The sequence below is a fragment of the Delphinus delphis genome, chromosome 8 (assembly GCF_949987515.2).
Source record: "Delphinus delphis chromosome 8, mDelDel1.2, whole genome shotgun sequence".
Classification (NCBI taxonomy): Eukaryota; Metazoa; Chordata; class Mammalia; order Artiodactyla; family Delphinidae; genus Delphinus; species Delphinus delphis.
Window position 1 is genome coordinate 20,643,197 of NC_082690.1, and position 22,702 is coordinate 20,665,898.

General features: G+C 56.8%; 1 protein-coding gene across 2 annotated transcripts; it reads left to right on the forward strand.

Moving 5' to 3' along the window:
* Positions 1-666: 666 nt before the first annotated feature.
* DRD2 (dopamine receptor D2) lies at positions 667-13,371 on the forward strand. Of its 2 annotated transcripts, XM_060017167.1 has the most exons (7): positions 667-978; positions 5,928-6,037; positions 7,095-7,231; positions 8,391-8,581; positions 9,483-9,569; positions 11,121-11,448; positions 13,178-13,371. In XM_060017167.1, the coding sequence occupies exons 1-7, from the start codon at positions 694-696 to the stop codon at positions 13,369-13,371; spliced, it is 1,332 nt and encodes a 443-aa protein (XP_059873150.1). In that variant the 5' UTR covers positions 667-693. The 2 variants fall into 2 exon arrangements, with proteins under 2 accessions (XP_059873150.1, XP_059873149.1); XM_060017166.1 differs by lacking the exon at positions 9,483-9,569 and having other exon boundaries at positions 694-978.
* Positions 13,372-22,702: the final 9,331 nt, after the last annotated feature.

A 22,702-nucleotide genomic window follows, 5' to 3' on the forward strand; every position in this document is an offset into this window, starting at 1 on the left:
CACTGCTGTGGCCTCTCCCGTTGTGGAGCACAGGCTCCGGACGCGCAGGCTCAGCGGCCATGGCTCACGGGCCCAGCCGCTCCACGGCATGTGGGATCTTCCCAGACCGGGGCACAAACCCGTGTCCCCTGCATCAGCAGGCGGACTCTCAAACACTGCGCCACCAGGGAAGCCCCTATTGTTCCTTTTAGAATGTGAGCTGGAGAACTATGCATATTTTGTTCCTGACTATGTTTCTAGCGTTATACAGAACAATGTTCAATAAACATTTATAGAACTAAGAATGAATGAATGCATATTTCTCGTCTTCCCACTAGAAGCTGAACTCCTCACTAACTTGTGTGGGGCATGGGATGCACTTAATTTTTTGTTGAATAAATGGGTGAATGAATGATCAGCTCTTTTCAAGATCATCTATTTTATTATAGTTAAAAAATTGTACTTTCTCATTTGTTTTACCATCTGCAAGAACTTGCTAGCAGAAGAGTGGCAGCAGGCCCCAATGTTTTAAAAAGATTTGGGGATGCAAACCTTAAATCCTGAGGCTGGAGAATTCTCTTTTAACCTCCCATGGTACGTTTTAGCCCCGGAGCCCTCTGTGGGTGGCAGCATGCTTTGGGAGGCCCTCCTGCTTACGCCCTGTGTCCGTTTCTCCTGGCCAGAGCCTGGCTACCCAGTGGCCCCGCTGCTCCCATGGATCCGCTGAACCTGTCCTGGTACGATGACGATCTGGAGAGCCGGAACTGGAGCCGGCCCTTCAACGGGTCCGAAGGGAAAGCCGACAGGCCCCACTACAACTACTACGCCATGCTGCTAACCCTGCTCATTTTCGTCATCGTCTTCGGCAACGTGCTGGTGTGCATGGCCGTGTCCCGCGAGAAGGCGCTGCAGACCACCACCAACTACCTGATCGTCAGCCTCGCTGTGGCCGACCTCCTAGTGGCCACGCTCGTCATGCCCTGGGTGGTCTACCTGGAGGTAGGTCTGGGACCCTGCTGTGCTCGGGCGTCTTCCCCGGGAGAATCCAGGCTCCTCACTGGCTCCCTCCAAGAGTGCGCCTTCTCGGGTGGACTCAGTCTTACAAAATGGGTAGATCGTCTCCTTAACAATCCCGACTACCCGTTGTAAGGCGCTTAGTAAGTGCCAGGCCTCGCGTTAGTCCTTCACATACAGCATCTCCCCACCGAGCCCTCACAGCATCTTCTGGGTGGTGAGCCAGACGGTCAGAGAAGTTAGGTGACTTCTCCAGCCTCGCACAGCGGCTGGAATTCGGGCCCCAGAGTTGGTTCATTAGGTCATGTTGAGAACGGGAGTCATCGACAAGGATCCCTGAGGATGGCGGAGGCTCGTGCTCCCGGGCCTGAAATCTTCACCCTTCTCTCCCCGCTTCGGAATGCGGGCTGTTGCTCCACGCTCTCCTCCCTGCCCTCCCCACTCCTCCGTGTGTCCTAGGCTGTGTCTGGGACCTCCAGCTCAAGGCTGCTGTGAACTGTGCTGTACCCCTTTTCCTGGGGAAGGACCACATGGTGACGCATTGCTCGGCCGGGAACAGAGCCCAGCCCTGAGCCCGGAATAGTGAGTAGGCAGCCCCTGCTGTGGGCCAGGCGCTGCCGGGCATTCCACGGACACATACTCAGCAAATACTCGTGCTGATTCTGACTCGATATCATTCTTCTCACTTTAAGGAAGAGGAAACAGAAGCTTTGAGAAGTTGCCTGTCTTTACCTGGATCACACAGCAAAGGGGGAAATCACTGAGAAGTCCTGAAGTGGGGACCCACCTCCAGGAGGACACTTTCCAGAGTTGGCAGGCAGATGAGGGAGGGCCTGGGGGATCTGGGTGGGCACAGGCTGGATCCCGCCACTTTCTCTGCCCTGGGTTCTGGGGGTGGAGTCTGGATTCAAGGGAAGTTGACCAGGCATTCAGGAAAAAGCCAACGCCAAGGTGGCTAAGATCTCTGAGCTGTTACCTCCCCGCCCCGGACGAGAGGGGAATTTACCTGTGCCGTAGAGACAAGCCCCTGCCTGGGAGGGAAGGCTTCTACCTTTCAAAGAAAACATGAAACCTTTGTAGGTTTGAGCAGAGGAGACATCTAGCAGAAGAAGCGGAGGTGGGGAGGAGAGGCTGCTCTTACGGTCTCCACGTCCCCAGGGGCTCCTGTTGTCACTACCACATGGGCCCACATGGAGCTCTGGGCCATCACTCCCTTGGTTTCCTTTAGCACGGCTCAGACAGGCTGGAACTTTCAAAATGACCGGAATCTTAAGAGACAACCAACAAGAAACAGACAATAGATACAACACAATCTAAAAGCATACAGGCGCCACCAGCCAGCCGTCCAATTATTCCATGACTGCACGTTTGTGGAGACCCCTAGACTCTGTCCATCCCACATCCTGTCTGAGGGCCTCTCCCTGAGGAACGCTTTCTTGATTCTTACACTTGTTCCCCGCCTGCTCCCCTGAAAAGGAGGTTCCCAGGCCGCAGACCATCAGGTAAAAAATGATGGGTATCTGGCCAAGCAAATAACCTCTCTGCGCCTGGTTTCCTCATCTAGAAATGAAGATAATCACAGTGCTTATGTCATAGCATTGTTTGAGAATCACATGCGTTAATATATGAGAAGTGCTTAGAATGGCGGCAGGTATATAGTAAGCACCATGTAAAAGTAGTCATGACAACGGTGATGAAGATGAAGATGCTGATAGGTAGCCACACCTCTGCACATTGAAGGACCCTCCCCATGCCCAGGCAAAGAGGTGTCCTCTTCCAGAGGGAGGATTGCTCTGCCCAGGACTCTGGGTGTGGGATCTGGGGCTTCCAGACCCACCACCCCTACCCAGAGCCTCCAAGGGAGAGCCACATCTGTGCTTTAGGGCTCCTAGGAATCTATAGGTTCTCGACACACATATTTTAAACATACCTGTTCACATTATTTTAAAGGTGAAGCTCAGTGTTTCAGGGGAGGGTGAAGAATGGCATCTCAGAGGGCAGTGCTCAAACTCTCCCATCAAACAAGAGCTGGACAGTGGGCCCTGCGACATTGTCTCGGGTACTTATTGTCCCTAGAGAATGTCTCAAGTGGAGTCTCACCCTATCCCAACATCCTGTTAAAGTATCCTCCCAACCATATACTGTACCCTCTCCAGAGACAATCTCGTTGTCCAGAATTTCCCATCCTGTTCCATTCCCAGCGATTCCAAATGCCTCTGATAGCCTGCCATGTCGGCATCTGCTGCTCAGTGTACGGGAAGCACGCTGGGTTTGGAATGAGAGAACCGGGTTCGATTCCTGACCACTTTCCACCTGGAGACACTGAGAGAAGAGAGCCAGGGCCTGCTTGTCTGCATAGGCCATTTTGGCCTCACAAGCCCTTGAGAGGAGGCTTTGCCTCGTGAATTTTCCAGAAAAGCAGATGCGATTGAGAAAATGGGCAGACTCAGATCCCCGTTCTTGACTCGCTCAGTCAACAGGTGTGAGCATGTCTGCATCCTGCCCCATTCCTGGGGCTGGGCTCCAAGGCCATCGCAGGGCCATTATAGTGCAGCCCGATGGAGATGACGAGGGAGCAGCCTCCACAGGAGATGTGGGAGCACAACGGGGCGGGGAGCATAGGACCAGGCCTGGAGGCGTTGGGGAAGGCTCGCAGGCAGAGGTGATGCTTTCAGAAGAATTAGCCAGGAGAGGAGCAAAGGCACTTGCACTGTAGGCAGAGGAAAAAGTGTGCAAAGCCCCAGAGTGGGGTGTAGGGGCAGGGGTGTAGCTGCTGGAGGTTTCGAGGGGCGGTGGCCTCCGAGGTTTGCCGTCACATTCCATAGAAATGAGTGTAAAGTGTTTGGAACCGTGCCTGACACATGTGTATAAGTTATTGTTAGGATTTAGCCGAGGCAGCTTGAGGCCCATCCCACCGGTCTCATTCTGTGCAAGAATATTGAAGAATGTCCAAAGGTGTGGAGGAAACAGCCCTGAAGTGGGACTAGTATAGCTGGGGGACGGTACTCCCTTTGTTACTAAATGATCAGGTGATCTTGGGCAAGTCCTTTTCCTCCCTGACCCCGTTAGTCTACCCTTGCCGTTACAATCTCTCCTTTCCCACTTTGTGTGTATCTAGTACTTTTTACATAATCATCTCCTCTTTTGACAAGCTAGATTGTCCCCTCCAAGGCAGCTCAGGAGAGAGCATAGGATGTGCTGCCCAAAGAGCTTGCTTCAAATTCCAGCCCTGCTGCGTACTAGCTGGATGTACTCCTGGGCTGCATTCCCTCATCCAAGAATGGGCACAAGCAATCCCCTCTTGTCCAAGCTTTAAGCACAATAAATGAGGTAAAGTATGTGCCCACGGGAGACGCTCTGTAAACAGTGGCTATCAACACACTTTCTTGAGCCTTTGATCCAGAAGCCCCTAACTGCGTTCTAGAGCAGCTGCTCCTGGAACCTCGGAGGAAGCCCCGCCTTCTTCTGTCCTCCAGGAAGCCTTTGGCGGGCAGGGATTGAGAGCTCCCTGAAGGCTGTGTCAGGATTGTTCACCACTGTGCCCCAGAGTCTAGGACAGAGCCAGACGCATAGTAAGTTGTCCAATAAGTGTCTGTAGAAGAGAAGGCAGGGAGGACGGAAGGAAGCAGGGAGGAGGGAGAAGACAGCCCTGATATCTCAGACCTAGATCCCCAGGGGAATGACAGCAGTTTGGAAATACTAGTCCTAGGAGGGCGCCAAGGTGGAGCACAGACCATGTGGGCCTGGGACCCTCTCAGTAGTGTCTTAAAGGTAGACTCTGTTGATGCCAGGGAAGCCCCTTCTATCCCTGTCCACCTGTGCCCGCCTCCCTGGCCCCCGGATATCCAGCTCACCTGGCCAGCGTGGCGACATGAGAGGTCTCCTGTCTTCTGGGAAAAGCTGCAGTTTCCTCCAAGCAGTTCCTATCACTGTGCTTAAATGCCAGCAATTGGTGTTATGCCTGAGAGCAGCTAAGAGGCCAGTGCTGAGAGTAAGCATTATAATTAGCCCTGCTGCCCTGCTGTGCCCCACAGAGTGGGTCCTGCTCTGCTCCCATCACTGGGAGGGGCTTTCCTGCTCTCCTTTTCTCCGATAGGTAGTAGTGCAAGTCGTATCTCCCTGTCCTGACTCTGTCCTCAGGGATGGGGCCTGCTCCAACCTTCCACGGCCGCCAGGGCCAGCCTGCTGTGTGTGCCTGTGTGTGTAAATGGGAGATGTCGGGGTGTGGGTGTGCATGGGGGGTAGGAATGTGTCTGTCGGGGGGGAAGAGGGGTGCAAAACCCTCTTGCCGAGAGCTGGGCTCCTCATTTTACACTGAAGCAGGGATGTGTCATTACACACCTTCCCCAGCCCGTCCTGCTCTTCTGAAAGCTCTAGTCCAGGCTTGCCTTCTTTTACTCTCTAAGTGTAACAAGGAGCAGAAACGTCTTCACTGCTTCATAGTCACTGTCTTCACCACTGTTCTTAACAGACACTTACTGGGTCCCAGCTCTGTGCCATACACCAAGGAGCAGCCTGGCTCCCCTAGAAACCTGGGCCAGGGCAGGGCAGGAGCTGAGCTGAAAGGCCTTAGGCGAGTCACTGCACTTTTCTGAGGCTCGGTTTCCTCACTGGTAACATGAGGACCACAGGGTGTTCACACAAACGTTTCACAGGTGAGGGTTCAAAGCTGAGGCACTTGAGTAAGTTGGTCATCTTTCTTCTAGCAAAGTTCTTGGCACAAAGTGGCCTTATGTGTCTAGGAGAAGGGGCCGGGGCAAGGGCCTCAGACACCTGTGGGTACAGCTCCCCATGGCTGCCCCTCTAGAGCCTCCCTCGGCCAGAGCCCCACGAGACCCCCACTGAGCCCATGGCCCGGTCTGCCCCGGGACACCGAGCTACAGTGCCTGAGCCCATCTCCTCTCCTGTCCGCCCATTATGTTGCTTTGTCCTAGGTGGTGGGCGAGTGGAAATTCAGCAGGATCCACTGTGATATCTTTGTCACTCTGGACGTCATGATGTGCACGGCAAGCATCCTGAACCTGTGTGCCATCAGCATCGACAGGTGAGCCCAGCCAGGATGGGGGAGGGGACCTAGACCCTTCACCTCTTGGGCTGCCCCACCTTTTCTGCAGGGTCAGGCCCTGTCCATGATGCTATACGGCTGGCTGTGTGCCTGTGAGTCCGCGTGTCTGTGTGTGCATGTGTGCATATACGCGTGCACGCGTGAGTGTGTGCACGTGTGTGGGAGAGGACAGGCCCCCTAAAGGGAGACTGTCTATGGGCAGTGATGCTACAAAGAATACCCAGACAGGGACAGGCACAGAGGAGAAAGCCCCTGACCTGACTGAAGCCCTAGCCCTATCACTTCTTACTTGCGTGACCTCGGGCAGATTGCAGATGTTTTCAGAGCCCTAGTTTCACTGTCTACAAACCAGGCATGATGGTACCTGCCCACGTGCAGGTCTCGTATCTGGTTGTGCATTTTGCGTCCAGCACAGGGCACAAGGCCAAGGGAGCCCAGGTTCTGCCCACCTGGCTAAGCTCTATCCCCAGAGCCTTTTACTAATTTGCACACATGGGCCACATGGGCTCCCAGAGGCCCTGGCTCTACGCCCTCTGCTGGATTCTTGGAAGATGAATGGAACTAATGTCTCAGAAGTGCTGGGTAGGGCGATGTGTGGCATCACAAACAATTACCATTGTTATTATTTTTTGCTGAATGAGACCTAACCCTTGCTCTGAGGGTCCTGGCTACCAATCCATCATCAAACACTTCTACCCGCCACGGGCCCAGCACAGGTGCGGGGGGTACAGTTTCAAAGGTGCAAAGACCCAGGCCGTGGCCCCTCGAAAAGCCTAAAATCCAAGCAGGGAGACTGGAGTGGCAGATACGGTCCAGGATGGAATGGTAGCCGGTCAGTCAGCAAACACTTGATTGGCAGCCACCAACTGTCCTTGCTGTCTGAGTTGGGGGCAGGAGAGCGTTGATTTAGAGTAAACAGGAGGTGGACCAACTTTCCATCCTCCCAAAGTGGGGTCTCTGTTGTGCCAATGTTGTGGAGTGAGTGGTCCCTGGGCCTGCACCCCACACTCAAGGTTCCCGCCCTGCGCCCTCTCAGGTACACAGCCGTGGCCATGCCCATGCTCTACAACACGCGCTACAGCTCCAAGCGCCGAGTCACCGTCATGATCACCATCGTCTGGGTCCTGTCCTTCACCATCTCCTGCCCGCTGCTCTTCGGACTCAACAACACAGGTGAATCCTGCCTCTGGTTGCCTGGGGCTCAGCTGGCCCCAGCCCTGGCCCTGTACAGGACCCTGAGGGAGCTAAACCCTGGTGCGGACATGGGTGGTGACCCATCAGGAGCCTGTCCGCCACCTCGGACTGAGGCCAGGCTGAGTCTCCTGGGCCAAGCCCGACTCCGAGTTGTACCTGGTAAGGTCAGAGAGGAACAATGGCCTGGAGCACAAGGGAGCTGGGTGAGGAGTGGGGATAATGCTTCAGAAGGACGCCTGGCCATTTTCAACTTTGAACTGAAGCAGACCAGACAGCCTTGCAAAATGCACGTGTGTGCCTGTCTGTGGGTGTGCACACAGGGTAGGAGGCTGCCGGGTCTCCATCACCCCTGATAATAGTGTTTGTATAATGAAGCTGCAGCCTCCGGGCCGGCCAATCCCAGGCCAGGCCTGAGCCACCTGGAGCAGGAAAGGTAGAAACAAGTAGGAGGCTAGCTCACTGTGACTGTGTCCTGTGCAAGGCAGTCAGGAGCGCCTCCGACAGAAGAGGCACAGCGACCGTCAGGGAGATAGATGACACCGGTGTGCCTCCAGAGACCATCACCGGACAGGACACAAGGAAGCCTTGAAAGCATGCGGTTCAAGATCTAAGTGTCATGGGAATTCCAAGAAGCAGGAATAGGGCTAAACATGCTTGGATTAATCTGGAAAGGCCCTGGGAGAGAGGATAGACATCTGCTAGATCTGGAAGGGAACTTGGAAAGACATTGGAACACAGGTGAGTTCAGCAAAGAGGACCAAGTCATCTTGTCCCTAAAATTAAAAGGTGTCAGACCTCCCGCCAATACACAGGAAAGGCTACAATAATAGGTTACTCTGCTTCTATCATTTTCTTCCGTCATTTTGTCCCCAAAACCGTGGCGCCACTCGTGTGCTCATGGATGACAAAACTAATGATGAAGTAATGAGGGGATATTAATGGAAACGCTTGGAAACAGTCATCACAGCTTGGCTTTCTGCTCATGGTTGTTTTTAATACTCTGATTTATGCTGCACATTCACTTACATCTAACGTTTCCAGGCCGCCTTAGGCGTCTAGTCATATTCCCGGTAACTGGGAAGGCGCTGTGGCCCGGGGGGCCTGCTGACACACCCACCTGGGGCTCTCCTCCCCCCAGACCAGAACGAATGCATCATCGCCAACCCCGCCTTCGTGGTCTACTCCTCCATCGTCTCCTTCTACGTGCCCTTCCTCGTCACCCTGCTGGTCTACATCAAGATCTACATCGTCCTCCGCAGGCGGCGCAAGCGGGTCAACACTAAGCGCAGCAGCCGGGCTTTCAGGGCCAACCTGAAGGCCCCGCTCAAGGTCCCGAGATCCCCTCCCCCGATGTCCCTGCCTAACCGTGACCCTGGGGTGCATGGGGTCCAGGCTGGAGGAGCTCCGAGGAGCCGGGCGCGGGCAGATTTCGAAGGCTGGGACTTCAGTGGGCGACTTGAATCTCCAGGGGTCGGAGGTGGGGAGCGGGCAGAGACCACCCGGGAGGAGAGGACTCTGCATGGAGACCACTGTCTGAACCCAGCAGCTCCTGGAACTCCACGGCTTTGCTGTCCTCCCTTTCTCCTGTCCTCACTCTGGCCCTTCTGTCTCCCTTTCTGCCCCTCTGAGGCCTCCATCCCATCTCCTTTATCTCCCATGCTCTGTCCTCTTCTGTTCAAACCTCCTTCTACCTCACCTGCTCCCGCCTACTTCCCTCCTCTGCCTCCCTTTCTTTTCCATACTTGTGTCTTGTGACTTCCCTCCGCTCAGCCCTCCCTGAGGAAGATGGTATGTGGGCACAGAAGGAACAAGTGCTTTGGGCTTAGACACATCAGGTTCAAATCCTGGCACCGCCACTTTTTTGCTGAGTGACCTTGGGCAAGTTGCTTAACTTCTCTGAGCCTGTTTCCTCATCTGTTAAACGTGAATCAAAATACAGATCTCACAGGGTGGTCTTGAGGATTCGGTGTGAGAGGGATTGAGCATGCCTACTAGGGTGCCAGACCCTTAGCAGGTGCCACATAAAAGTCAGGGCCCTGCTGTCCCTCACTCTGCCCACCTCTTCCCATCACAGTACCGAGCCCACCCTTGCCTCGATTGCCTCCTCAGGCCCCCAGCCCCCTAATCTCTGCCCTCCTCTGAGCTCCTGTGCCCAGTCTGACTATCCGGCATTGAGATTCTGTCCCCAGCCCCCTCCCCGTCATGACCCATGTGCTGGCTCACTCCACAGGGCAACTGCACTCACCCTGAGGACATGAAGCTCTGCACCGTTATCATGAAGTCTAATGGGAGTTTCCCTGTGAACAGGCGGAGAGTGGTAAGTGTCCAGGTCAGGGACCTGGAGCTTGGTCTCTGCCTCTAGGGAAATGCACCTGCCATGATTCTCGAAGACCTCACCAGCTGCTCAAAGGGTTAAGCACCTCTCAGGATCCCCCACTTTGTTTCAGCTGAGGCCAGGCTTATCACACACACTCGTAAGCAGGCAAGGAGCAAGACAGCTCAATTCTGCAAGGCACAGAGAGGGACCCCTAGCACAAGGAAATGGTTGGGAGAAAGGACTTGGCCGTATAACAATAACAATAATAATAATGGCTATGACCATTAACTGAGCACCTAGTATCTCATCAAATCCTCACGGCGACCCTGAGAGGTTAAGTCTTCTTGATCTTATGGATCTTCATTTTATAGAAGAGAAAGAGAAGCTCAGAGAGGTTAGGTAACTCACCCAGGCCAAACAGTGAGTGAGAGAGTGAGTAGTTGAGTCCAGACCTAAGTGACTCTCTGAAACCCATGCCCGTGTTCTTTCCACTTGCATACGCTGCCTTACAGACAGGCAGGTTCTGGGGCTGGAGGCTGGGTGCTGGGGGAGGAGGGAGCAGAGCGGGCATGGGGCTCACAGTAAAGTGCAGCCTGTAAGTAGAGCCCAGAGATGCAGAATCCCAGCAGACCCCAGGGTCTGCTCAGTGATAGGAGCACCAGGGTCCAAGCAGCAGATGTCCCATCCCCTGGGGGTGAGAAGAGGATGGACCAGGGAACCCACAGAGAACTGCACACCAAGTCCAGGTCAGGTGTTCTCAGGAAGCAGGGCCCCTGCTCTTCACTTGAACATTCACTGTTCACCTGCAAGGGCAGGGCTCCAAGCAACCGTTTGAGATACAGGGGCCGAGACAGGCACTCAGGATCGGGGCACCTGGGCACGCAGTGAGGCTGCGTTTCAGAAGCTCAGGCTGAGACCCTAAGTCCTGGAATAAGGGAGCATGAGGAAGGACCTGAGGCCAGGGCCCTCAAGATCAGCCCAGCGAGGAAGATGTGGGGACCCAGGGGTCCACCCTTCGGCCCCTGCATCAGTCTACCAGGAGAAATGGAGCTCACCTGTGAGTGCTGGTACAGGGGCCTCCGGTCAGCCTGACAGCCCCTGTTTCGGCCTGGCAGGAAGAACAGGGTTGCCCTGATGCAGTTAGAACATGAGGTCCTGGAGGCTGGCGCTTGGCCCTTAGCTGGCACTCAGTGAGTGTTGCTCAGTTCCTAACAGAGAAGCGCCAGGTACAAAGCCCCCATAGAATGGTGGTGGGGTCGCTGAGGCCGCCTGGGGATTGCTCTGAGAAGGGAGCCAGGGAGACCTGGCAGGTGGGGACTGCCTTGGGCCCTGGGTCCTGCCCCCAGACAGTCCCTGCCTCCCAAAATGATCATCCCCCTTGCCTCGCTGGCAGAGTGACCCTGTGGTGCTCGTAGGAGTCTCCGCAGGGGGATAATGAAGGTCCGGGTGGGGCTGGGTGAGGCCAGGTGAGGCCAGAGGGGCCGGGTGAGGCTGGGTGGCAATGGCTGAGAACTTGCCTGGCTCTACCCAGAGCTCTCTGCCTCTGCGCAGGAGGCTGCCCGCCGAGCCCAGGAACTGGAAATGGAGATGCTCTCCAGCACCAGCCCGCCCGAGAGGACCCGGTACAGCCCCATCGCGCCCAGCCACCACCAGCTGACCCTCCCCAACGCATCCCACCACGGCCTCCACAGCACACCTGACAGTCCTGCCAAACCAGAGAAGAACGGACATGCCAAAGACCACACCAGGATTGCCAAGTTCTTTGAGATCCAGACCATGCCCAACGGCAAAACCCGGACCTCTCTCAAGACCATAAGCCGCAGGAAGCTCTCCCAGCAGAAGGAGAAGAAGGCCACCCAGATGCTCGCCATAGTTCTCGGTGAGTCGGCCCTGGCTGCGGGACACAGCCCGCCTCTGCCCAGCCCTGGCTGAGCAATGGACCCGTCACTCTAGGTCCCATTACTTACCATCCCCCCCAATCATGGCTGCTAGGTCACAGGACTGGCACTTTTCAGGCACGGGTCAAGCCCACGGACACATCTGACTAGGTAGATTCTATAATTATGCTCATTTTAAAGATGTGGAAACTGAGGTTCAGAGAGCTTTTGTAACTTGATCAAAGAGGACACATGATTTAAACTCAGGCAGTCCCACTTCAGAATCTGAACTTGACCAGTTTACCATAATGACCCCCAGAACCTTGTGACCCTGGGTCATTTCTCTCTCTCATCTCCTCATCAGTAGAGAGTAGGTTACTTTTCAGGGTTGTCGTGGTCATCAGATGATACACGGTGGTGAAAGCATTTTACAAACTACAAAGCCGTACACACAAGCGTTGTTAATATTGCTTTTGTTGAGGAATCAGGAAACTCACTTGCCTCAAGCAAGACCCGGTGGGACCAAAGCTGTGAACGATAAACAGGGCTGTGAGGGGGCCCCCGATCTAAATGAGAGTGAGTGAGACAAGGCTTTAGAATAAATTCTCGGTCAAGAATCCAGGGCTGGACTGATATGGGTGACGGGGACAGGATGGAGGGACTGATGTGTCTCTGCCTTCCAGGCAGCACCCAGGGCAGTTGTGACACCCACCCACACCCACCATCCCTTTGGCCTCCCAACAGTCCTATGACATGAGAAGGACAGGTGTCACTATTCTGGTTTTACAAATGAGAGCTCGTGGTCATAGCGGGTTAGGGGACCAACCCGTGATCACGCGGCTGGGAGAGGCAGAGCGGACTCTGGCCAGGGCCTCTGCTCCAGTCCTGGGGGTCTCTGCTTTGTGGCCCTGCCCTTCCCAGGCACTGCTCCAGCCCCGGGGAATTCCCGTGTGCCCGTGTGGCATTCTGTGCAGACGGTGCCTCCCCACGGAGCGTCCCACCGAACAGGAGGTCCTGAGTTAGGCAGGCAGAGAGGTGGGCAGGAGGTCGGACTCGTGACAGCCTTGTGTCACCAGGCGGGGATTAGCAAGGGGTGTCCACCAAGGGCTGGGGAAGCTGGGGGAAAGCGTAGCAAGCGCCTGGCCACTTGGGGACCTTGATAGACTGGAGTTCAGATCTCAGCTTTGCCACCAAGAGTGGAGTGGCCTTGCGCACATCACAGAGCTGTCCCGAGCCTCGGTTTCCCGCCTTCCTCGTGGGGATGCCAAGAGGACTAAGTGTCTGTGCACCCAGCTCTCCCTCTGGCCCCAACCGCGCGTTCCCCACGGCAGCGAACAGACTCTCCACTCGCAGCTTCTGCGGAAGGTCGTCTCAAATACGACGAGGAAGTAGAGTAGATACAGCCATTTCTACCAGCTGACCCGTGTCAGGATGTTAAGCATTCAGATTTGTTTTCAAGCCCTTTATCCTCCCTTATTAGTGGGTATCGTTATATACACTGCACAGGCAGGAAAACAAGGCCGAGGGAGGTGAGATGACTGCAAACTGGGGCCAGAGGCAGGTCCAGCATCCAAGTCCGCGGCTCCCCCTGCGGTGCTCTTGCAGCCTTGGTGCCCGGGCGGGGCCTGAAGCACGCGATCCGGGTCCTCCCCCTCTGCCCCACCCGGCGCAGCCTCCCCACCCAGGCCCTCCCCGGCCCCAGGCACCCCTGACTGCCCCCCTCTCCCCCAGGCGTGTTCATCATCTGCTGGCTGCCCTTCTTCATCACCCACATCCTGAACATACACTGTGACTGCAACATCCCACCCGTCCTGTACAGCGCCTTCACGTGGCTGGGCTACGTCAACAGCGCCGTGAACCCCATCATCTACACCACCTTCAACATTGAGTTCCGCAAGGCCTTCCTGAAGATCCTACACTGCTGACCCAGCTGCCCACCTGCACAGCAGCCTGCTTCCCAACTCCCTGCCCAGCGGCCCTGCCTCGGGCCCTGGGAGCCGTGGGCAGGGTGACACAGGGCAGACTCGGCCTTCTCCTCGCCCACAGGCCCTGCGGCGTTAGCTTGGCTCCACGGCCCTCACTGACCGCACACCCTCGCTCTACCAGGGCAGTGCTAGAGAGCCAGGCACGGTGCCAGCCCTCGGGCCGGACCCCTGGCTCAGAGGCAGCTCACGGAGCCCCCTCCCACTTCCAGACCCTCTCTCCTTGGCACCAAAGACACAGCCGCCTTCTCTGACCTTTCTCTGGGGCTCTGGGGTTGCTGGGCCAGTGTCAAAGCTCAGAGGCCATGCTGGCCTGGTCTTCACAGGCCTGTGCTGGAGCGGGCAGTGGGGAGCGATGGACAGTTCACACCCCCCAAGGCCTACACCAGGGAAGCCAGAGCTCTTGCCAAGGCCCCAGGCAACTTCAGGCCCGGGAGACCCATGTACATACCAGGTCTGGATGGACCCCAGAGAAGCCCAAGCCCAAAACTTCACCCCTTCTCCCCCACCAAACCTGGCAGGAGCTGCTACTTCCATCCACAGCAGTGGGTCCCGACCCCACCCAGCTCCCCGTGAGGTTTCCATACTCCAAGAGCCCAGGAGGGTCTGCGGGGAGAGGACCACCGCTATCCCAAGCCCATTCTGCTGCCCCCCTGACGGACGTGGGTGCCTCTCTGTAGCACATGTCGGGCCAACCTGGGAGAGCTGGCAGGGAAGGCGGGCACATGACATGTTTGGGGCTTGGTTGGGGGTGTCTGAGGTCCTATGGGAGACTGCTCCTGACACCCTCTGCCGCAAACCACGTCCTTCTCTCTTCCTTCCGCCTCTCCACTCTCCAGTCCTCTTGTCCCCCTTTCTTTCCACTGCCTCCGCCTTAGAGGAGCTCATGGCTAAGCGGCTGCTGAATACCGTTCGGCCTGCCCTGGCCCTGCCAGAGGGAGGAGGGGAAGCTGCAGCTTGGGGGAGCCCCCAGGCCCCAAACTCTGTAACATCACTACACATGCTCCAAACTAATAAAACTTTGACAAGAGTCACATGCAGGGCCCCTCAAGCGGAGGGTGCAGTGTCACCTCCAGTCTCTGCACCCGGTGTGGCCAAAGCTCCGTGTCTGTGCTGGGGGTCAGAGTTGGAGAGCCTTTCTGCAGACCCTCCAGAGAAGGTGGCCCTGGCCCCCATCAGCGGGTACAGGACTTTGGGGGAAAGGAGGAGAGGAGCTGCTGCAGGAGGGCCAAGGAGAAGACGTGTGTGCCTGTGTGTTTCTCCCCTCATCCAGTCCTCTCCTCCTGAGGGACGTGAGCGCTCTCAGAGCTGCAGTTGGGTGGTCCTGATCTTCAACCACCAGCCAAGATGGAAGGGGAGAACGTTTCCAGTAGCCCACGGGTCCCCTAATTGCCAGAGCAGCAGGGTCCTACCAGAGGCAAGCCAGGCTATCCCCACTTCCCTCTGCTCCTCTCCAGGTCCTGGCACCTCTGCAGGCCCAGTCCTTAGCCCTGCTCGTCCACCAGGGCAGAGAAGGCTCTGTGGGAAAGGTGGCCTTCGAGGTGCGGCTGTGCCCACGTCTGTGTCTGCCCCTTCCCCTGTCTCGCATCAGGACCCCTTCCTCCGGGGCAGGCGGGGAGGCCCTGAGTAACGTGGCCTGGTGTCCTCCTGCCTCTTGGCCTCCAGACCAGTCGCAGCTCCAAGCCTTCTGGGGCCATGACTTGGCACTGACCCAACAACAGAAATCTGGCTTTTTAAAAATGAAATGTAAATCAACCCAGTGAAGGAGGAATATTCTTACCACCTTGAGAATAACAGCGGTGATAACAAACAAGGTGCTGGCACCCACGGGCTCAGGCTCCGGGGAGCTGTCAGGGCATAATTTGCATGCTAAATACAATATTTTTAGCACCAAAGTTTGGAGCACTTAACTTGCCCTGAACACTTAATTATGGACTTTGATCTTCTCCCTGAACCTGAATGTAGCACGAAGCCCTGGGAGAGGCTCCTGTCCCCAGAATACCCGATTCCAGAAGGTGGGCAAAACAGGCTCCTGGTCTAGCTGGAACGGGGGGTCAGTAACCCAGTGACCCCCTCCTGCGGAAGGCACCAGACCCCCAAGGGGGCTAGAACCCCCCCCCGAGACCTGTCAGCTCTGTTACCCACCCCATAGCCAAGGCGCGCGTGTGCACGCGTGCACACACACACAGATACACGCACACACCCACGCACACACATGCACACACACACTCAGTCTATGAATGATCTTGACCTGGATGGGAGCTTAAAAGCTCATCATTAGAAATCTCAGGAGGTCACATAGGTTTATTAGCTGTGGGAATTGTAAGAGATGACGAAAGGATGGAGAGAGAAGAAGAGAAGGGAGGGAGGGAGGGAGGGAGAAAGGAAGGAAGGAGGGAGGGAGGGAGGGAAGGAGGGAGGGAAGGAAGGAAGGAGGGAAGGAAGGAAGGAAGGAAGGAGGGAGGGAGGGAGGGAGGGAGGAGGGAAGGCAGCCTGAAAGCAGTTTGGGAAGAGCACTGACAGGGAGCAGAGGGGAAGAGGGCAGGCAGGGGCGGGAGGCGGGGCAGGGAAAGTTGCCCACAGCTGTCATGAAGCTTCAAGTCTTTCTTCCAGACAGCAGATTGACAGCTGGAGTGGGCAGGGGGAGGGCTGGGCTCCCCCCTCTCCCCACTCGGTGCTTCAGGGGCAGAGGGATGGTGCGCGACCCAGGAACGCCAAGTGGAAGGGGGCGGCCCAGGCTCTGGCTGTCTCGCAAGAGGCCCTGACAGCGAGGGCAGTAGCAAGCCAGCGGCTGGGCAGGCTGCAGCTCCGATTTTTCTCTCCTCACCGCCTGTCCCTGTGCTTCTGCCTCTGTGCTCGTCTTTGTCTGTAGAATGCCTTTTAATCAAAGGATCACTGATCTGCCTTTACAGAAGGGGGAGTCTGCACCCCCCAGCCCCCTCTCCCAGAGCACAGCAAGGAAGCCCCACTTCAGGTGTGAGCCTTCCCGGTCAGGCACAGTGGAGCACTTTGCATTCTCCTCTCAGGTGTCCGTTTGTGACTGCAGGTCTTCAAGCTTCAGGCCCTTATTCGTCCCCTAGTGGGCTCTGGAGAAGTCCCAGGTGGCGACGGGCGGGGGAGGTGTCCTGGGAATGGAGACGGCAGCAGCGCAGGATAAACTGCATCGCCTCACCATGCATCTCACTCGGTGAATGTTTATTGAGTAACTGTTTATTGTGCTCCAGACCCTGAGCGAGGTGCCGGGAATGAACAGTGGAAAAGGGGGTCAACATCCCTGCCTTCGCAGGTTCACAATCCAGTGGACGCCGGGCGTTACCCACAATCACACGATAGTGGTAAAGCTCCTGGCGGAGCCCCGGCTGGGTGTGGCGACCACTGCCACAGCACACGCTGCCCCGCCCCAGGGCGCTCTTAACCTAGATGATGAGGCTGAGTGGGAGACAGCAGCCCCGGCATGCCTTGGCCCGGAACAAGTAGGTAGGGACCTGGTGAGGGCAAGAAGTGTGACGGTAGAGGACTTCCTCAATGGTGGGGCAGGAGGACCCCAGAGAAGCAAGCGCATAGCCTGCTGCCTGGTGGGCTCAGAACAGGGCAGTCAGTTGCCTGCACACAGGGACTTTGAGGACTGGCACACCTTGGGGGCCTTTCTAGTGTGCTCACCTATCTGGGGATCTCTTCCCACACCACCCCTGTCCTGGGGATGTGTGGCCAGTGGCCCTGTGCCCCACTGCCTCTCTGCCCTCCCTGGTCCCAGGACCCAGGCTGTGTCCGTAACGTTGGCAACCATCTATGCTGCGTGGGCCTCGCCCCAAGTGCTGTCCTGTCCTCATAACCCCTGGGGGAGGAGAAGCGTTTCATACAGGGAAGGTGGTTGCCCAGGTCTTTCAACTCTGCATCTTTTATTATTCATCCTGCCCTTTCCCTGACCAGCCCCAGGTGAAGTTGCGAGAGGCTACTGTAGTCAGAAAAAAAATTTTTTAAAGGAGAGAGAAAAAGAAAAACCATTTGGGACCAGACTTTTAGGATGCGGCCCTTGGAGTGACTATGAACAGCCTGATGGCCACTGGGGCTGCAAGAGTAAATGAGTAGGTGCTGGGGTGGGGGGGGCGCAGGTTAGGGGAAGCAGCTTTCAGTAGTGGGCGTCTCAGAAGTGGGAGGCCAGACTCTGTGCATCCATGCACCCGAAGTTCCTCTCCCGCCAACCAGGTGCCCCTGGCTCTGCTTCTGGGGGATCCAGGGAAGCAGGAAGCTGGCAGGAAGAGGGCAGACCATCTTTGCAGAGGGAGATCTACTCTGGCTTTGTGGGGTGATCGGGGGCGGGGAGAAGGAGGTACCTGGTAGGAGCAGCTTCCCATTCCCTCTCCCATCCCACCTTTGCTACTTGGCAAATAAAGCAGGGTGAGAGCTGCTGGGCAGAACCCCTGGCGTGGAGGGCATCTGGAAAGGTCTTTTACGTGGTTGGAGCCATGCAGCTCCGAGTCTGCAGGAAATGCTGTGTGACCACCACACTTGCCTGCGCTTTCTCCAGTCTTCACCCCGGCTCTGTCCTGAAACCTGGAGATGTGTGTGTGAGGCTGGAGAAAGGGAGGCAGCCTCCCCAGAACCTCAGGGGCAGTGGGAGTCAGATGTCTCCGATGAAGCAGGGCGGGGGACAGAGGTGGTGCCACCTGGGACATGGGAGAGGCAGGGGGTTTTGTAGGAGCACAGCTACAGCATGCACACCTTCTGGGTTTTCCTGACCAGGCCCCACTCCAAACACTGTCCTGTTGGCCCCATGAGAAGAGTCCGGCTCTGTGCTGCATCCGGGGCAGGGAAAAGATGGAGTGGGCAAGAGAGGGAGGAAATTGCCTGGAGGAGACATGTTCTGTGGTCTAGTTCTCCCCGCAGCAGGGACCTGACCCGGCTCTTCTCAGCCTCACGTACAAACCTCTTCTCCCCACCCTACACCCTACCCACTGTGCAGTTGCTGTCTTCATCCATTTGTCCTCTCTGTGCAGGCTGAGCCCTCTCGCTGCCTCTGCCCATCGGAACATCAGCCCTGGACCCTACCCTCTCCTGGTAGATGCAGACATGGCCACCTTGCTTTGCTGACATTGAACCCCCTGTCTGGCTCCTGGGGCCTCTCAGCTGTGTGTCAGTCGGCATGACCCACTGGTGGGGCTTGCCCTGCCCTACAGCTGACCTGACACTACTTTAGGTGTGTCCCAAGAGGTCTCAGAGGCTCAGTCCACACCGAGGCACTGAAGAAGAACCGGCCCTTCCTCCCCTGAATAGGCTGGCAAAGCCGCTTCCAAGAGCATCCTCGCCGAAAGGCTGCAGGAGGCTGGGTCGTCTGTGCCTCCTTCCAAGAGAAAATTCCTCTGACTTGGGAGAAACTGCAAGATACTGTGTTGAGTGCTTACTAACAGCTTTGCCCTCTGACCACAGGGCATCCGGGTCGATCATTACCGCAAGCCAGTGAGATAAGCATTATCTCCGTTAGATGAGGCAGCCAAGTCTAAGGAAGGTTTAGCAGCCGAGGGTCACACGCTAGTGGCTGGCCCAGCTTCAGAGCCTTTCCGATGCCCAGCCCCCAACAGCTTCCCTCCTCATCTCAGCCCAGACGGGCAGCTGCCTCTCTCCCCTAAGTCACAGTAACAACCCCGCTGCCTGTATCCTATGCAACAGGTACAGACGGAGGGCAGAGGGAGGACTGGGTCTAATGCGGAAAGAAGCCGACGCAGTGATGCGCTCACAACCAGGCGGGAACCTCACCGCAGGGGGTGTTGGGACAGAGTGACCATCTCCAGCTGGGCAGTCAGAGAAGGCTTCACAGGCAGGGACAGGCAAGTTGGGTGTTGAAGAATAGGCAGGACCCTGACCCAGGAGCACAGCGGGGGGTGGGGGGCGGGTGGAGGGGGCCTGTGCTCGTGAGCAGGGTGGCAGGACCAGCTGTAGGACCAGAGAAACTCTGGCCTGGGGGCGCTGGAGCCCCTGCTGGAGGCCCGAACGCGGCGGGAGTTGTGTTCTATGGGCAGTGGTGGGGGCAGGGAGGGAAGGAATGGTCTCGAACAGAGGACCAGAGCTGCCCTCCGCGTGTTCAGGGAGCCCTGGGGCCCCTCTGGTGCTCTGCCCGCTGGCTGCCCCCTCCTCCACTCCCGGCCACAGGCCCAGAAACCGGCCTCCTCTTCCGCCAGCCCCTGTCACTCTTTCCAGGAGTTCCACCCCGCAGGTCGGCTTCGGAGGGACACAGTCTCCCAGCCCCCTCGTTTCCTGGATGCCTCTAGGGTGCCTTTTCGGTCCAAGGCGTTTTCCGCTGATCCCTGGGGGAACCCTTGGTGACTGCAGTGTGAGGCTACACAGGTGTCGGACTCGGGGGCAGACGCCACTGGTTCCCAGAGCCGGCCTGCCTGCTGAGACATCACAGAAGCCTCTTTGGACTTCGTGCTGCACTTTAACTCCTGTTGCTACAGCTTGCCAACCTCCCTGTCCCTTCTGGTCTCCTGGCCTCACAACCAGGAGAAGCCCCCTGAGGGACGGCGCCTCCCAGCACAGAAGGCCTCCCAGGCAGAACAAACAGGGCCGTCTGCATCTCTGGGGGCGGCCAGGTAGGTGGCGCCTTCTCCCAGGGCCCTCCTTGGGGAGGGATGGATCGGCTTAAGCAGCAGCCCTGAGAATGCGGAAGGAGGCTCCTGTCTAGATAAAGGGTAGTGAGTGGGTGGCCAGGATAACGGTGAGAAAGGACAGAACCAGAACAATGGAGGAGAAGCAAAGTAAAGGGAGTCCCAGTGCCAGCCGGGGATGTGCGTGATCTAATTTCATCCCCTCAACGATACGCATTACAAAGAGAGAGGCGGAGCTCAGTCTAGGTAAAGACCTCACCCCAGCTCGGCCAGACGACAAGGCCCTTCACAGGCAGGACCCCCTTCTCCACCACCTGTTTCCTTACCCTACACATGGCTCAGGGGTCCTTGGAATACGTGTTCATTCCGATAGCACACTCCCTCTGCTCGGAGCTCACAGTTGACCCTCATGTGGAGTCCAAGCTCTGGAATCATGAATGGCGTCATGGTCTCCTAATGAAGTACCCACCCGCCCCTGCCCCCGCTCTTCCGCTGTGCTGTCTGCACCCACAAACAGCTTGATTGCTCTTTCACATTCCCCAGTCTCCCGTGCCCTGGCCTCTCCCACCTAGTCCAGGTCTTGCCCCTCGTCTGCTATGCCCTTGTCCTCCTCTAACATTGCAGCTTCCGGAAAGCCCTTCCTGATGAACCCCACTCAGCTGGGTGACTGATTGGATGGGGGGAGATGGAGAGGAAGAGTGTAGACTGCGCTGCCTGTTCACCAGCCACCTGTAGCTGCTTAAATTTAACTTGTTGAAATTAAAAATTGGGTCCCTGGGCTTCCCTGGTGGCGCAGTGGTTGAGTCCGCCTGCCGTTGCAGGGGACGCGGGTTCGTGCCCCGTCCGGGAAGATCCCACATGCCGCGGAGCAGCTGGGCCCGTGAGCCATGGCCGCTGAGCCTGCGCGTCCGGAGCCTGCGCTCTGCAACGGGAGAGGCCACAGCGGTGAGAGGCCCGTGTGCCGCAAAAAAAAAAAAAAAAAAAAAAAAGCGTTCCTCAGTTGCATCAGCCACATTTGAAGTGCTCAGCAGCACATGGAGTTAATGGCAGATGTGGAAGGTTTCCGTCCTCCCAGAAAGTTCTGTTCGACAGTGCTGGTCCGGAAAGACTCCTGGGTTAGGAGTCCCCTCAGCTAAGAAGAACCAGGAGCAGGCTTGGGAGGGGACGGGGAGGTTCAGTTTGCGACACTGAGTTTAAGGGTCTATAGGATCTTCACGTGGAAACGTCCAGTAGGAAATTCGGGGTTCGCATCCTCGTCTACCCCAATCTCCCCTAAACAGGTTCGAAATTCAAGCGAGATCCTCTCCTTGGGAATTGCAAAGGCCTTACTAAAATCCAATTCTAAACCTCCCTAGGAAACCTCTAGAAGGCAGCTCTGTTGAAATGGGACTCAGGGTAGATGCTGTGTGTCTGTAGGGTCTGTGTCTGGCTAGGGGTGGCTTGGGAAGGGAGAAGGTGGTGATGAAAAGCAATGATAGGGCTGTGTTGGCTGGAGCTGGCCTGAAATTGTGACCTCAGTTATCTCTTGGAGGAAGGGAGTAGAGAAAGCAGGGGTCTGAGGATCTCTGCTTAGACCCTGGGATCATCAGAGTTGAAATGAATCCTAGGCATGGTCCCATGTGCATCTCCATGGGACCTCTGCCATTTACAGGACCACAGGTGCAAGAAAAAAAAATCATTTACCTTTTCTAACTGCATTCTTCAGTCTTCCCTCAAACTCTTCCCACCAGGATAAGCCAGACACCATTGTCCTTCCGTGGTTCACTCCTGACATTCGCACGAGTTGTTCCGAGCTCGCCTGGCTTTGAACAGGCAGCCCCACGCCCCTTCTCTGGCTCGTGCAGAATCCTCGCCTTGGAGCTAGACTCAGACCTCAGGGTGTGAGGAGAAGCAACCAGCGCTGTGCCCTCTGCCTTTCCTTTTCCTGCCCCAGCCGTTCTAGGAAAGACAGAGCTCCCAGGGGCACGTTTAACTACAAGTTTTGCCCGAGGCTTAGTCTCAGCGAGAAAGAGGAGAACGGGCCAGGCAGCTAGCAGGGAGCAGGGGCATGAAGCAGTCCTCTGAGTGAGCCTTGCCCCGGCCCTCAGGAGTCTCCACTCATCCAACCAGGAGGGGAGAAGACCACCACCCAGGCTGCCGGCTGGTGACTGTCTTCATGGCGATGCTAAGGGCCCAGCAAGAAACCACGGGACGCCCCCTGGTGGTGGTCCTCAGCCCTGCTGCTCTCCAGCTAATACCAGGATCCTGCCCTGGAGATTCTGGTTTAACTGGTCAAGGGTAGGGCCGGGTACTTTAAAAACCCTGCCACGCCTCACCCAGGAGATCCTGATGTGCAGGCCTGATTTACAGCCTTTGATCTAGGGCACAACCCCATTCAAAGCTGCTCTCAGGACTCTGTGGGGGCTGTAGTCTGTGGCTTGGTGAAGCGTCCATGAGGCTGGTACCACAGCCCAGAGACCACAGGATGGGAGACCTGTGCCGCCAGCTCTGCTAGAACGGACTCGCACTCAGCATGTCCGTGGGGCGACAGGTGTCTTCTGCTCCGCCTCTCTTACCCCACGCCCACGTGACGCTGGTGACTGGTGGCCCCACACTCAGCCCATGAGGGTGACACTCAAAGGCAAGCCTGCGGGTTGGCTGGGGTTGGAGCTGGGCAGTGGCTGGGGCAGAAG

What these genes read in the sequence shown, in the direction of transcription:
- DRD2 (XM_060017167.1), top strand. Translation starts at nt 694, where the DNA reads ATGGATCCGCTGAACCTGTCCTGGTACGATGACGATCTGGAGAGCCGG. An exon ending in TGTGCCATCAGCATCGACAG is followed by an intron (nt 6,038 to 7,094) that starts GTGAGCCCAGCC and finishes GCGCCCTCTCAG; the next exon opens with GTACACAGCCGTGGCCATGC. An exon ending in ACCTGAAGGCCCCGCTCAAG is followed by an intron (nt 8,582 to 9,482) that starts GTCCCGAGATCC and finishes CTCACTCCACAG; the next exon opens with GGCAACTGCACTCACCCTGA.